Genomic DNA, 13,668 nt, shown 5'->3' with positions numbered 1-13,668 from the left:
TAGCCATCAAGTGCTTTGAAAGGCTGGTCATGGCTCACATCAACACCATTATCCCAGAAATCCTAGACCCACTCCAATTTGCATACCGCTCCAACAGATGATGCAATCTCTATTGCACTCCACACTGCCCTTTTCCATCTGGACAAAGGAACACAAACTCATCAAAAAAAGAAACGTCCTCTCACTGTCAACTGCATTCATTTTCAGCAAACTTAACATGTGTAAATATTTGTATGAACATAAGATTCAACAACTGAGACAAACTGACCAAGTTCCATAAACATGTGACTAACATAAATGGAATAATGTGTCCCTGAACAAAGGGGGGGTCAAAATCAAAAGTAACAGTCAGTATCTGGTGTGGCCACCAGCTGCATTAAGTACTGCAGTGCATCGCCTCCTCATGGACTGCACCAGATTTGCCAGTTCTTGCTGTGAGATGTTACCCCGCTCCTCCACCAAGGCACCTGCAACATCCCAGACTTTTCTGGGGGGAATGGCCCTAGACTTCACCCCGGGATCCAACAGGTCCCAGACGTTCTCAATGGGATAGAGATCTGTGCTCTTCGATGGCCATGGCAGAACACTGACATTCCTGTCTTTAAGAAATCACACACAGAACGAGCAGTATGGCTGGTGGAATTGTCATGCTGGGGGGTCATGTCAGGATGAGCCTGCAGGAGGGTACCACGTGAGGGAGGAAGATGTCTTCCCTGTAACGCACTGCATTGAGATTGCCTGCAATGTTAAGCTCAGTCCGATGATTCTGTGACACACCGCCCCAGACCATGACAGACCCTCCACCTCCAAATCGATCCTGCTCCAGAGTACATGACTCGGTGTAACGCTCATTCCTTCGACGATAAATGTCAATCCGACCATCACCCCTGGTGAGACAAAACTGCGACTCATCAGTGAAGAGCACTTTTTTGCCAGTCCTGTCTGGTCCAGCGATGGTGGGTTTGTACCCATAGGCGCCATTGTTGCCGGTGATGTCTGGTGAGTACCTGTCTTACAACAGGCCTACAAGCCCTCAGTCCAGCCTATCTCAACTTATTGCGGACAGTCTGAGCACTGATAGAGGGATTGTGAGTTCCTGGTGTAACTCGGGCAGTTGTTGTTGCCATCCTTTACCTGTCCCGCCGGTGTGATGTTCGGGTGTACCGATCCTGTGCAGGTGTAGTTACACGTGGTCTGCCACTGCGAGGACAATCATCGGTCCACCCTGTGTCCCTCTAGCGCTGTCTTAGGCGTCTCACAGTACGGACATTGCAATATATTGCCCTGGCCACATCTGCAGTCCTCATGCCTTCTTGCAGCATGCCTAAGGTACGTTCACGCAAATGAGCAGGGTCCCTGGGCATCTTTCTTTTGGTGTTTTCAGAGTCAGTAGAAAGTCCTCTTTAGTGTCCAAATTTTTCATAACTGTGACCTTATTTGCCCTAACTTCTGTAAGCTGTTAGTCTCTTAACGACCGTTCCACGGGTGCATGTTCATTAATTGTTTATGGTTCATTGAACAAGCATGGGAAACAGTGTTTAAACCCTTCACAAGGAAGATCTGTGAAGTTATTTGAATTTTTACAAATTATCTTTGAAATACAGGGTCCTGAAATAGGGACGTCTCTTTTTTTGCTAAGTTTATGTGAGAATGCTATTCATTGACCACAAGCTCAGCGTTCAACACCATAGTGCCATCAAAGCTCATCAAAAAGCTAAGGACCATGGGTCTAAACTCCTCCCTCTGCAACTGCATCCTGGATTTCTTGACAAGCCGTCCCCAGGTGGTAAGGGTAGGTAATAACACATCCACCACGCTGATTCTCACCACAGGGGCCCCTCAGGGGAGCGTGCTCAGTCCCCTCCTGTACTCCCTGTTCACTCATGACTGCACGGCCAGGACTCCAACGCCATCATTGAGTTTGCTGATGACACAACAGTGGTAGGCCTGATCACCAACAAGGTTGAGAGCTTCAAGTTCCTTGGTGTCCACATCACCAACAAACTAACATGGTCCAAGCACACCCCAAGACAGCCGTGAAGAGGACACAACAAAATTGATTCCCCATCAGGAGACTGGAAAGATTTGGCATGGGTCCTTAGATCCTCAAAAGGTTCTACAGCTGCACCATCGAGAGCATCCTTACTGACTGAATCACTGCCTGGTATGGCAACTGCTCGGCCTCAGCCTGCAAGGCACTACAGAGGGTAGTCCGAACTGCCCAGTACATCACTGGAAGCCATCCAGGACCTCTATACCAGGCGGTGTCAGAGGAAGGCCCTAAAAATGGTCAAAGACTCCAGCCAACCTAATCATAGACTGTTCTCTCTGATACCACATGGCATGTAGTACAGTATCTCCAAGTCTAAGTCCAATAAGCTTCTAAACAGCTTCTACCCACAAGCCATTAGACTCCTGCACATCTAATCAAATGGCTACCCAGACTATTTGCATTGCACCCCCCCCCCTCTTTACACCACTGCTACTCTCGGTTGTTATGTTATCATCTTAACTCTACCTACATATACATATTACCTCAACTAACCGGTGCCCCCGCACATCAACTCCGTACTGATACCCCCCTGTAATATAGTCTCACAATTGTTATTTTACTGCTGGTCTTTAGTTACTTGTTACTTTTATTTCTTATTCTTATTTGAATTTTTTTTAATTGCATTGCTGGTTAGGGGCTCGTAAGTAAGCATTTCACTAAGGTCAACCAACTGTTCAGAGGAGAATCTGGCCTTCATGGTCGAATTGCTGCAAAGAAACCACTACTAAAAGGACACCAATAATAAGAAGATACTTGCGTGGGCCAAGAAACACAAGCAATGGACATTAGACTGGTGGAAATCTGTCCTTTCTCCTGTCGTCAGATGAGTCCAAATATGAGATTTTTGGTTCCAATCGCCGTGTCTTTGTAAGACGCAGAGTAAATGAACAGATGGTTCCCACCATGAAGCATGGAGGAGGACTTGTGATGGTGGGGGGGGGGGGGTGCTTGCTGGTGACACTGTCAGTGATTTATTTAGAATTCAAGGCACACTTAACCAGCAAGGCTACCACAGCATTCTGCAGTGATATACCATCCCATATGGTTTGCGCTTCGTGGGACTATCATTTATTTTCAACAGGACAATGACCCAACACACTGTGTAAGGGCTATTTGACCAAGGATAGTGCTGCATCAGATAATCTGGCCTCCACAATCACCTGACCTCAACCCAATTGAGATGGTTTGGGATGAGTTGGACCGCAGAGTGAAAGAAAAGCATAATACAATTGCTCAGCGTGTGTGGGAACTCCTTCAAGACTGTTGGAAAAGCATTCCAGGTGAAGCTGGTTGAGAGAATGCCAAGAGTGTGCAAAGCTGTCATCAAAGCAAAGGGTGGCAACTTTGAAGAATCTCAAAAATATGTTGATATGTTTAACACTTCTTTGGTTACTACATGATTCCATATGTGTTATTTCATAGTTTTGATGTCGTCACTGTTATTCTACAATGTAGAAAATACAAATAAAGAAAACCCCTGGAATGAGTAGCTGTGTGCAAACTTTTGACTGGTAATGTAGGTTTGGGGGCTGTCCAGTCCCAACGTCAGGGCATTCCACATACAGTGGGGCAAGTCAGCCACCAATTGTGCAAGTTCTCCCACTTCAAAAGATGAGAGGCCTGTAATTTCCATCATAGGCACACCAACTATGACAGACAAAATGAGGGAAAAAAATCCAGAAAAATCACATTGTAGGATTTTTAATGAATTTATTTGCAAATTATGGTGGAAAATAAGTATTTGGTCAATAACAAAAGTTTCTCAATACTTTGTTATATACCCTTTGTTGGCAATGACAGAGGTCAAATGTTTTCTGTAAGTCTTCACAAGGTTTTCACACACTGTTGCCGGTATTTTGGCCCATTCCTCCATACAGATCTCCTCTAGAGCAGTGATGTTTTGGCAACACGGACTTTCAACTCCCTCCAAAGATTTTCTATGGGGTTGAGATCTGGAGACTGGCTAGGCCACTCCAGGACCTTGAAATGCTTCTTACGAAGCCACTCCTTCGTTGCCTGGGCGGTGTGTTTGGGATCATTGTCATGCTGAAAGACCCAGCCACGTTTCATCTTCAATGCCCGTGCTGATGGAGGTTTTTCACTCAAAATCTCACAATACAAGGCCCCATTCATTCTTTCCTTTACACGGATCAGTCATCCTGGTCCCTTTGCAGAAAAACAGCCCCAAAGCATGATGTTTCCACCCCCATGCTTCACAGTAGGTATGGTGTTCTTTGGATGTAACTCAGCATTCTTTGTCCTCCAAACATGACGAGTTGAGTTTTTACCAAAAAGTTATATTTTGGTTTCATCTGACCATATGACATTCTCCCAATCTTCTTCTGGATCATCCAAATGCTCTCTAGCAAACTTCAGACGGGCCTGGACATGTACTGGCTTAAGCAGGGGGACACGTCTGGCACTGCAATATTTGAGTCCCTGGCGGCATAGTGTGTTACTGATGGTAGGCTTTGTTTCTTTGGTCCCAGCTCTCTGCAGGTCATTCACTAGGTCCCCCCGTGTGGTTCTGGGATTTTTGCTCACCGTACTTGTGATCATTTTGACCCCACGGGGTGAGATCTTGCGTGGAGCCCCAGATTGAGGGAGATTATCAGTGGTCTTGTATGTCTTCCATTTCCTAATAATTGCTCCCACTGTTGATTTCTTCAAACCAAGCTGCTTAGCTATTGCAGATTCAGTCTTCCCAGCCTGGTGCAGGTCTACAATTTTGTTTCTAGTGTCCTTTGACAGCTCTTTGTCATAGTTGACAAAGCTCTTTGTCATACACTTCAACTATGACAGCCTATCTATGATGACAATTACAGGCCTCTCATCTTTTTAAGTGAGAGAACTTGCACAATTGGTGGCTGACTAAATACTTTTTTGCCCCACTGTACATACGGACAGTGAGGCGACTTGGAACCTGAGCAAAGACAGGTGGGCCTTTTCTTCACCAGATTTGATTTCACGCTGACATATCACCCAGGTAAAAAAAAATACATCAAGGTGATACCTTGTCCTGTCTCTACAATTCGGGAGATGTTCCTGTCTTTAGTGCACCCATAACTCCGCCCTCTTGAGTTGTAGCCCCCGTGCTCTGGGACGTAGACATCAGCATCCCTGCCTCAGCATCCCTGCTCTTATCTGTCCATTGATTTTGGCACTGATCTCCCCTCTTCTGATGGTTTTACCACCATTTTTGTGATAGTGGACAGATGATCTAAATCATGCCATTTCATCCCTCTCTCTGGTCTCCCTACCACTATCCAGGTCACTAAGGCAGTGTTCCAGCAGGTCTTCCAGCACTGTGGCCTTCCAGAGGATATCATCTCCGATCGTGGCCCCCTATTCACATCACGTGTATGGAAGGCCTTCATTCCTGAGGAGCAATTATCAGGACCGGCAGGGGGAGCGGCCCCGATTCCTTCCCTGGGCTGAATATGCCCAGAATTCATTGCGACACTCCTCCATCGGGCTGACTTCCTTCCAGTGTGTTCTGGGTTATCAGCCAGCCCTGGCTCCGTGGACTCAGTGCCAGCCCTAAGCTCCTGCGGTGGACGAGTGGATCAGGCGCGCAGAAGTGGTGTGGAACGATTCCCATGTGAGACTCCAGCAAGCCGTACGCTGTCAGAAAGAGCAGGCGGATTGCCACCGCAGAGAGGCGCTCTCCACCAGGAACCTTCTGCTCCGCTTGTCCTGTAAGAAGTCCTCGGTTTGTGGGGCTGTTCAAGGTCCTCTGGATGGTCAATGAGGTAATTTACAGATTACAACTCCCCACTCACTACTGAATCTCACCATCTTTTCAGGTTTCCCTCCTCAGGCCTGTGTTCCTGGTCCTCCTTTCTGATGCAGTCCCCCACGACACCCCTCCACCTCCCTTGGACATCGAGGGGAGCCCTGCCTATGCAGTCAGATCCCTCCCTGACTCCCGATGTCGTGGGGGTGTCCTCCAGTACCTGGTGGACAGAGGGGTACGTTCTAAAGGAGCAGTGTCGGGTTCCGTTGGACGACATTCTAGATCCCAACATCATCCAAGATATCCACCTTCGCCGTCCGGACCGGCCAGCTCCTCGCCCTCGGGGCCGTCCCCCTGGCCGGTGTCGTCCTGTGGGGGGCGGGGGTTCTGTTACGTCTACTGCCACTCTCCTGCTCTGGCGCTCGACGCCACCTGTCTACTAATCACCAGTCCTGGCAACCCATCTTTACGCACACCTGCGCCCTATCATCAGTCACACCTGGACTTCATTACTTACCATTTATCTAGCACACTGGTTTGTCAGTCATCAGGTAGTATTGTTTGTGTTTCCATGTCAGACGCTTCTCTTATTTTGTATCGTTCCATGTCCATTATCATTAAACTCACTAACTGCACCTGCTTCCTGACTCCGTGTCTACGTTACAGCAACAAGATGTGGAAAAAGTCAAGGGGTCTGAATACTTTCTGAATGCACTGTATGTTCTTGGTAATAAAGATGTACAATATCACTCTCACCCCTGACAAAGAACACCTCAATAACCTTTTTTAGAGTATATGCTGTGTATGCTGGTCCAGCATGGTCTAGTTGGTTAAGCTGGTCGGCAAAAGCACGCCCATCATGCTCTATTGCAGTTAGATTTTTTCAATTGTTTGTTTCTATATCTGTTTTTTTTGCATTACATTGATTGAATAATTAATTTGCTCTACTTTGCTTTGGGATGCTAAGTTTAATTGATTTGAATGTTGCTCTCACTCTGTTAAAGTAGGATAATATAAGAACTGGGTTTGGCTGTAGGTTTGGTCATTAATTTAGATTTCTCTACACAAATAACACATTTTTTGCATTTTTTGCTGGTGACCAACCAAGGTTGGTCACCAGCAAAAACACAACCAAGGTTGGTCACCAGCAAAAACACAACCACGGTTGGTCACCAGCAAAAACACAAAGAAGGTTGGTCACCAGCCTATGCTGGACTATGCTGTTTTTTTCAGAAGGGTAGCCCAAGGCTATATACTGTACTGTGGAATAGCAATGCAATCAACATCACTCTAGTTGGGAGAAGGGTATGGGGTTTAAATCTTATATTAGCCAATGTTACAGGTAAAAGAAAAATTTCATCATTGGAGTAAGATGGTAGCCTGCCGCATCCAGTAGTGAAAAATCTGAAATTAAATGGAAAATGCAGCTAGACCTGGTTGGGGTGAACTATGGGGAGGTGGATGTGGGTGATATCTTACCTTCCTCCTCACTAGAACCCCTCTGTATGGGTGTGTAAATAGGGGGCGTTGTGTTGGAGCTGGGAGGAGCAGGCGTACTCTTTGTGAAGATCCCACTGATGAACTTGAGCATCTTGCGGTCACGGGCGCGCTGGGTGGTTCCCCCCTGACCCTGGCCCTTGCCATCCTTCCCCTTCTTCAGGTCCTCAGAAAGAGAGTGCAGGTCACTGTTGTCCAGGGTACGGCTCTTGCCCTTCCTTGCCGGCTTGGACACCTGGGTGGTGGGTTGAGCTGGCAGGGAGGTGGAGCCTGTCTTCAGCCTGTCCCCTTGGGGGCTTTCCCTGGTCACCACGCCTGTAAACCCTCCCCCCACTGGGGCCCCCTGGTGAAGGAGGGTGGTCCTGCCGTCACTGTCTGCCCAGGACGCTCGGTAAGGCCCTAGGGCGGCCGCAGCACCTATCATAGGCGACCAATCCCCTATACGGTTGTCTTTGCGGTCCAGACTCTTAGCAGATGGAGGCATACTCTGATCGGCTTCCCTCAACTCCCGCCGGCTTACAGCCCCCCCCCCGGCATGTGACCTCATCAGGACCTCGGGTCGATGGGTAAACCTGGGAGGGACAGTGATGGGCACGCTGACTCGGCAGAGGGTTCTGCTTGGGTCGCCCATCCCCTCCTCGCCCCTTGGAAACAGCAAGGGTGGCTCCCTATAGAGTTCGGTTTTAGGACGGGTTCCCTCTCTCCTCAGCCCTGCCTCTGAGGGGACACCTGACACCCCTGCAAGCCCCTTCACTTGGTCTTTCATGTTCTTCGGTAAGTGGGGAGACTCCTTGCTCTTAATCCCCAATGTGATATCTTTCGAGGAGCCTGGCCCACGACTCTCTTTCTCCCTCATCTCAGGCTTCCCCCGCTTCTGAACAGGCCCCCCAAAGCTAATGTCCTCCTGCTCATCTTCCTCCATTTCTGTGTCCCCCTCTGCCTCCCCCACGGCACACAAGTGTCCTCCCTCATCCTCAGTGGTCCTGCTCAGCTCCTCATCCTCCTCATACCCAGGGCCCCCCACACCTCTCCCTAGGGAAAGGGCCAGCTGTGGCTGGGGCCCGGTGACACTTCCATCACCCCCTACTGCCTCGACCTTGACCAGGGTGAGGGAGATGAGGTAGGTGGTGCGCCTTGGTAGGGTGCCTGTTTGGCTCATAGGGGCGGCAGGCTGGCAGACAGGGAGGCAGACCGACCTCAGAGCAGCGGCAGAGCCCTCACTCTGACCCAGACAGACCCGCAGGGAACAGGCATGGCAACCCACAGCTGGAGGCTTCACCAGAGAGACAACAGTCAGACCAGAAAACAGTCAGAAGGTACTGTCAAACTAACTGGCGTAGGGATACGTCTGATGTGGGTGAATGGTAACTTTGTCAAGAGGTGGTAGGAGCTACCTGGAATTAGAGGAGCATACTTAACAAGGCTGAGTTACTTAAATCTAGAGTGTACTTTATTTTACTCCTTCCTGTAATCCCCTTGTCACCTTCTCTTTGCTGATCACTGGTCTCCTCCACAGGTTCATTCACAATCCTCTCTTTCTTTTCCCCTTTCTCTCTCCATGTGAAAGATTAATTCTACAGCCCGATGCCAGGGATCTGAGATTGCTTTCCTCGATCTTGATGTTTGAGACTGGGTAGTCTGGAATTATGCAAGAGTAAACAAATGAGCCTGGTCCACTACGTAGTTCCCCACTCCACAAAATCACACAAGATGAAATGCCTCAAGTCAGTCTTCAGCCTGTAAGCATCTCTTCAGATAATTTCTTCACTCCCAGTGAAGGATATTCATTGTATGCTTCAGAATCTTCATATCCCCATTACATTTGATTGGTTGACAAAAAAAATTTTTTAAATAATGTAGCACCGTCACATACACCAAAGGGTGTGTATCGTGGTAAAGACAAACCAGACAGCACAGTAAACAACAGCTTAAGCAGACCTAGCAGAGAAAAACAGGTTTGAATGTAAATACGAGAACAAAAATCCATATGGAAATCATTCACGTGTTGCAAAGCATGTGGTGGTGAGAGTCTACTTCCGACTGTATGTGAGGCAAAGACACACTAATGTCATGCATGAATCACGTATGCACATTGTGCGGATCAATGAAAGGCAGGCTGCAAACATCTGTTGTAATTCCCACAGTAAAGAGAAGCAGAAATGGTGGTCAGATAGGCAGTGGAACAGTGACTGCGTTCTGCCTGTAACGCTCTTCTGTACAGTTGGTTCCTTCGCGCCCTTCAGTCACTGCATCGTCTCCTCTGAGTGTCATAGGCAATTAGCAAGTCAATAAAATGTGTCTCTGAGGCAGAGAGCAAGCCCACCGGCTCAGCTTAGCCCCTCTTCTCATCAGAGCCACTGTGCCTGCTAGCCTCTCCGATAGCCCGTCGCTACCACAGCTCCAGCCCCAGCGTCAGGCAGACAGACTGAGTGGAAGGGTGAGGGTGATGCGTCCAGTGAGAGATGCCTGTTCTCGGTCAAGCACTCACGTTCTGTGGCTCATGTCGGATCAGACAAAACCAAGACAAAAACCTCTGCCTCCTCCTACCCATCACTTGCTCGCTCTCTTTCTCTCTCTCTCTCTCTCTCCCTCTGTTCTTCTTAAAGCAATCTCCTTGGCAGTTCCCACTCTCTCGCTCTTCTTCTTTCCCCCTCCCCTTCAGGAAAGAGGGAGCAAGCAATGATGCAATGGAGGAAGAAAGGTGATGAAAAAATCCACAGACGTCATACTGATGAATGAAAGGAGAGAGCGAGGGAGGAAAGAGAGAGAGAGGAGGAAAGGATAAAAATGAACACGAGAGTGTGAGGGGGAGGGTATAACCGTCAAATTAAATAAGGTGGTTTGAAAACAAACTGAATGGGTGATGATAAATCTTGGGGCACAGAAAAGGGAGGGGATGTGAGGATGAGAGAGGGGATCCGAACAGAAAGGAGGGTAGCTAAAGGTGGAAGAGAGGAGAGGAAGGCAGGAGAGAAGGAAAAAAAGGAGCTGGAAAAAGGTAGACGACAAGAGAGGGAAGGCTCTATCTACCCTCTCCCCTTTCTCTCTCCTTGGCAGTCACAACAGCTCCATCTCCCTCCAAAACGGCTCCCCTCACCCCCCTTTTAAAATCAGCAAGGATTGGGGTAGCAACAGCTTATTCACCACCTCCCTCATCTCTCCCGCTATGCTGCTGATACCTTGTCTGTCTCTGTGTGTGTGTATTTTTTGGTTTCACTATCCTTGTGGAGACCATAAGTCCTCACAAGGAGAGTAAAACAAAGACAAATCTGACAAGCTGGGACATTTTGCTACTTCCCATATAGAAAAATACTATTTTAGGCTTAGGGGTTAGGTTTACAATTAGGGTTAGAATTAGGTCCCCACAATGATAGTAAAACAAACATGTGTATTTGTGTGTCATTGACATTGAATGAGGAAAGGTTATGCTCCTTCTTTCTTCATCATTAGTTCATTATTGACTCACACAATAAAGAGAAACCATGGGTACAATATTAGAAACTAACACGTCATCAGAATTATCCCAATAATGTTTGTACCATGTTTTCTGCTGCTACCATGTTGTGTTGCTACTATGTTGTTGTCATGTTGCTGCCATGCTATGTTATTGACTTATAGGTCTCTCTTTATGTAGTGTTGAGGTGTCGCCATTGTCGTGATCTGTGTTTTGTCCCATTGTTGTTGTTGTTGTAATTCCAGCCCCCGTCCCCGCAGGAGGCCTTTTGGTAGGCCATCATTGTAAATAAGAATTTGTTCATAATTGACTTGCCTAGTTAAATAAATAAAAATACAAAATGTAGCCCATAAAATACTCGCATGACTTAATGATACATGCCACGTGATTTTCAGCATGTGTACTGTATGAGTGTGTAAATGTATGTGCTGTATGTTGTGTGTGCTCACAGTGGGGGTGGGGCTTCATTGTGTGTATAGGTATGCGTTACCCACCTGTGTCTCTTGTTTAATTGGCTGAAATCTGTGGACGAAGAACACCCACAGAGTATGATGAATCATGTCCCCTCTAAACTGAAATTATAATGTGTAACTTACTGTGATTTACACAGACAGTTGCTTATAGATACATACACACTATCTGCTCCTTAGAGATTATTTACACTGACTACCCACACATCCAACCTTTACACACAAACTCTCACACACACAAACGCTGCTGTTCTATTATATACTATTTATGCCACTGCATGACCATGTAACTACCCACTTTATATTTGTAAATACAATGTAATACAGTCCATTCTTACAATGCGACAAAATGTTTTGCTGTTGGACCTGTACTTTTATTTTGGAAGCACAGACTGATAAATTGTTTACGAATCATAACCAACTTTCCCTCAGAACTGTTCTGATGGTTTCTGTCAGCTAAGTAATGGCATTAGCTGGCAAGAACAGCAACAATGAAATGCGGTAGAATTTAAGCTTTCTTTAACAAAATGTTTGTTTTTATTAAATGATCAACCACAACCAGGAGATGAGGACAATGTTAAAGATGGTGTTACCAATCCACTTCCTCAGAAAAAAAAGAGCTACATGTTTGGAGAGGGATTGGCCCAATTATGTACTATTAGATTTTAATTTTATTTATGAGAGGTATTGCCATGTTGAATGCCCCGAGCTGTCCGTCTAAACTACTGGCACACAGCTCGGACACCCATGCATACCCCACAAGACATGCCACAAGAGGTCTCTTCACAGTCCACAAGTCCAGAACAGACTATGGGAGGCACACAGTACACACATAGAGCCATGACTACATGGAGCTCTATTCCACATCAAGTAACTGACGCAAGCAGTAGAATTACATTTTAAAAAACAGATAAAACAAACACCTTATGGAACAAGGGGGACTGTGAAGCAACACAAACATTGGCACAGAACATGCACACACACACACACTGATTTAGTAGTATAGATATGTGGTAGTGGTGGAGTAGGGGCCTGAGGGCACACAGTGTGTTGTGAAATCTGTGAATGTATTGTAAATGTTTTAAAATTGTATAAGCTGCCTTAATTTTGCTGGACCCCAGGAAGAATAGTTGCTGCTTTGGCAGAAACTAATGGGGCTCCATAATTAATACAAATACTCTTAAGGAGCCTAACGTTAGGGTCACGTCTACTCCCGCTCCCTGGCACAGTCTAGTAACCCATCATTACGCACACCTGCGCCTCATCATTAGGCACATCTGGACTTCATTACTTCCCTGATTACTCTCCCTTAATCTTGCACTCTGTTATCACCCATCAGGCAGTATTGTTTCCATGTTCATGTTCAGACACTACGCTTGTTTGTTTATTCACTCTACGTTCGTTCTTATTAAACTCACCAACTGCACCTGCTTCCAGACTCCCTGCGTCTTCGTTACAGAATAATGCCTCACAAAATGGAAGCAGCAGCCAACCAAGACATCTCCCAGATGGTCGGCGAACAGGGAGACCTACTTCGCCAACACCACACCTTCTTCAACATCTAGATCTTCTTCAAGCGGCATCCTCCAACGAGCAGAGGATCCTATATTATGAGTCGACCCAGTGCCCCCACCACCAAGAGGTTCAAGGTTTCCATGGTTATTTCCCTGCTGACCGGGCGGGCATTGGAGTGGGCTACGGCCGTCTGGGGAGGCGAGGAGGAGCTGGGTTCCTATGATAGGTTCTTTGCTCTATTCAGAGTACTATTTGATTATCCACTGGAGGGCAGAGAGGGGGTGAGCGCCTACTCCAACTACGGCAGGAGGGCCAGACCACTGCGGAGTACACCCTCAACTTCTGTACAGTGTCAGCATCCAGCAGATGAAATGAGCTGGCACTCTGCACCTTATTCAGAAAAGGATTGCATGAAGAGGTCCAGACTGACTTGGCATGCCTAGACGACACCCTCTCATTGGACACACATCGCGATGGCCATACGTCTGGATAACCTCCTTCAGGATGGTCGGCACCCCCATCATTGACAGTTCTGAGTCAGAGCCTGAACCCATGGAGGTAGGGGCCACACGCCTCCCCGCAGCGGAGCAATGCTGTTGGAGACAGCTGGGACTCTGTCCCTATTGCGGTCAGTTGGGTCACCAGCTTCAACGGTGTCCGCTACATCCCAACCTGGGAGCCACTAGAGCAGAGGTCTCCTGGTAGGTATGAATATTCCATCATCATAATCACTCTCCACCAAACCCTTTTTAGTACCAATATCACTAGCTGGCTGTCCCTCGTGTTGTTTCTACAGCTCTAGTGGACTCTGGTGCCACGGGGAATTTTATTGATAAGGCCCTTGACTCCTCCCTGAAAATAACATCATACTCTTCTCATTTCCGTTCAAGCGCTGGATAACAAACCACTGGGATCTGCGATTATCCCAGCACCCCTCACCATC

General features: G+C 47.3%; 1 protein-coding gene across 2 annotated transcripts in view; it reads right to left on the bottom strand.

Moving 5' to 3' along the window:
• Positions 1-13,668, bottom strand: part of LOC135539879 (arf-GAP with GTPase, ANK repeat and PH domain-containing protein 1-like) — a 53,550-nt gene that overhangs the window by 28,596 nt on the left and 11,286 nt on the right. The window contains exon 1 of one of the 2 annotated variants that reach the window (XM_064966072.1): positions 7,269-9,945. The exons of the other annotated variant lie outside the window; for it this stretch is intronic. Coding sequence (XP_064822144.1) covers positions 7,269-8,445 — 1,177 coding nt within the window. The 5' untranslated portion in view covers positions 8,446-9,945. Of the gene's footprint in view, positions 1-7,268; positions 9,946-13,668 lie in introns of those variants that run through there. 2 annotated transcript variants of the gene reach the window in all.

Source organism: Oncorhynchus masou, chromosome 5 (genome assembly GCF_036934945.1).
Source record: "Oncorhynchus masou masou isolate Uvic2021 chromosome 5, UVic_Omas_1.1, whole genome shotgun sequence".
Classification (NCBI taxonomy): Eukaryota; Metazoa; Chordata; class Actinopteri; order Salmoniformes; family Salmonidae; genus Oncorhynchus; species Oncorhynchus masou.
Note: the sequence above shows the minus strand (reverse complement) of the source record. Positions and strands in the feature narration are given on the sequence as shown.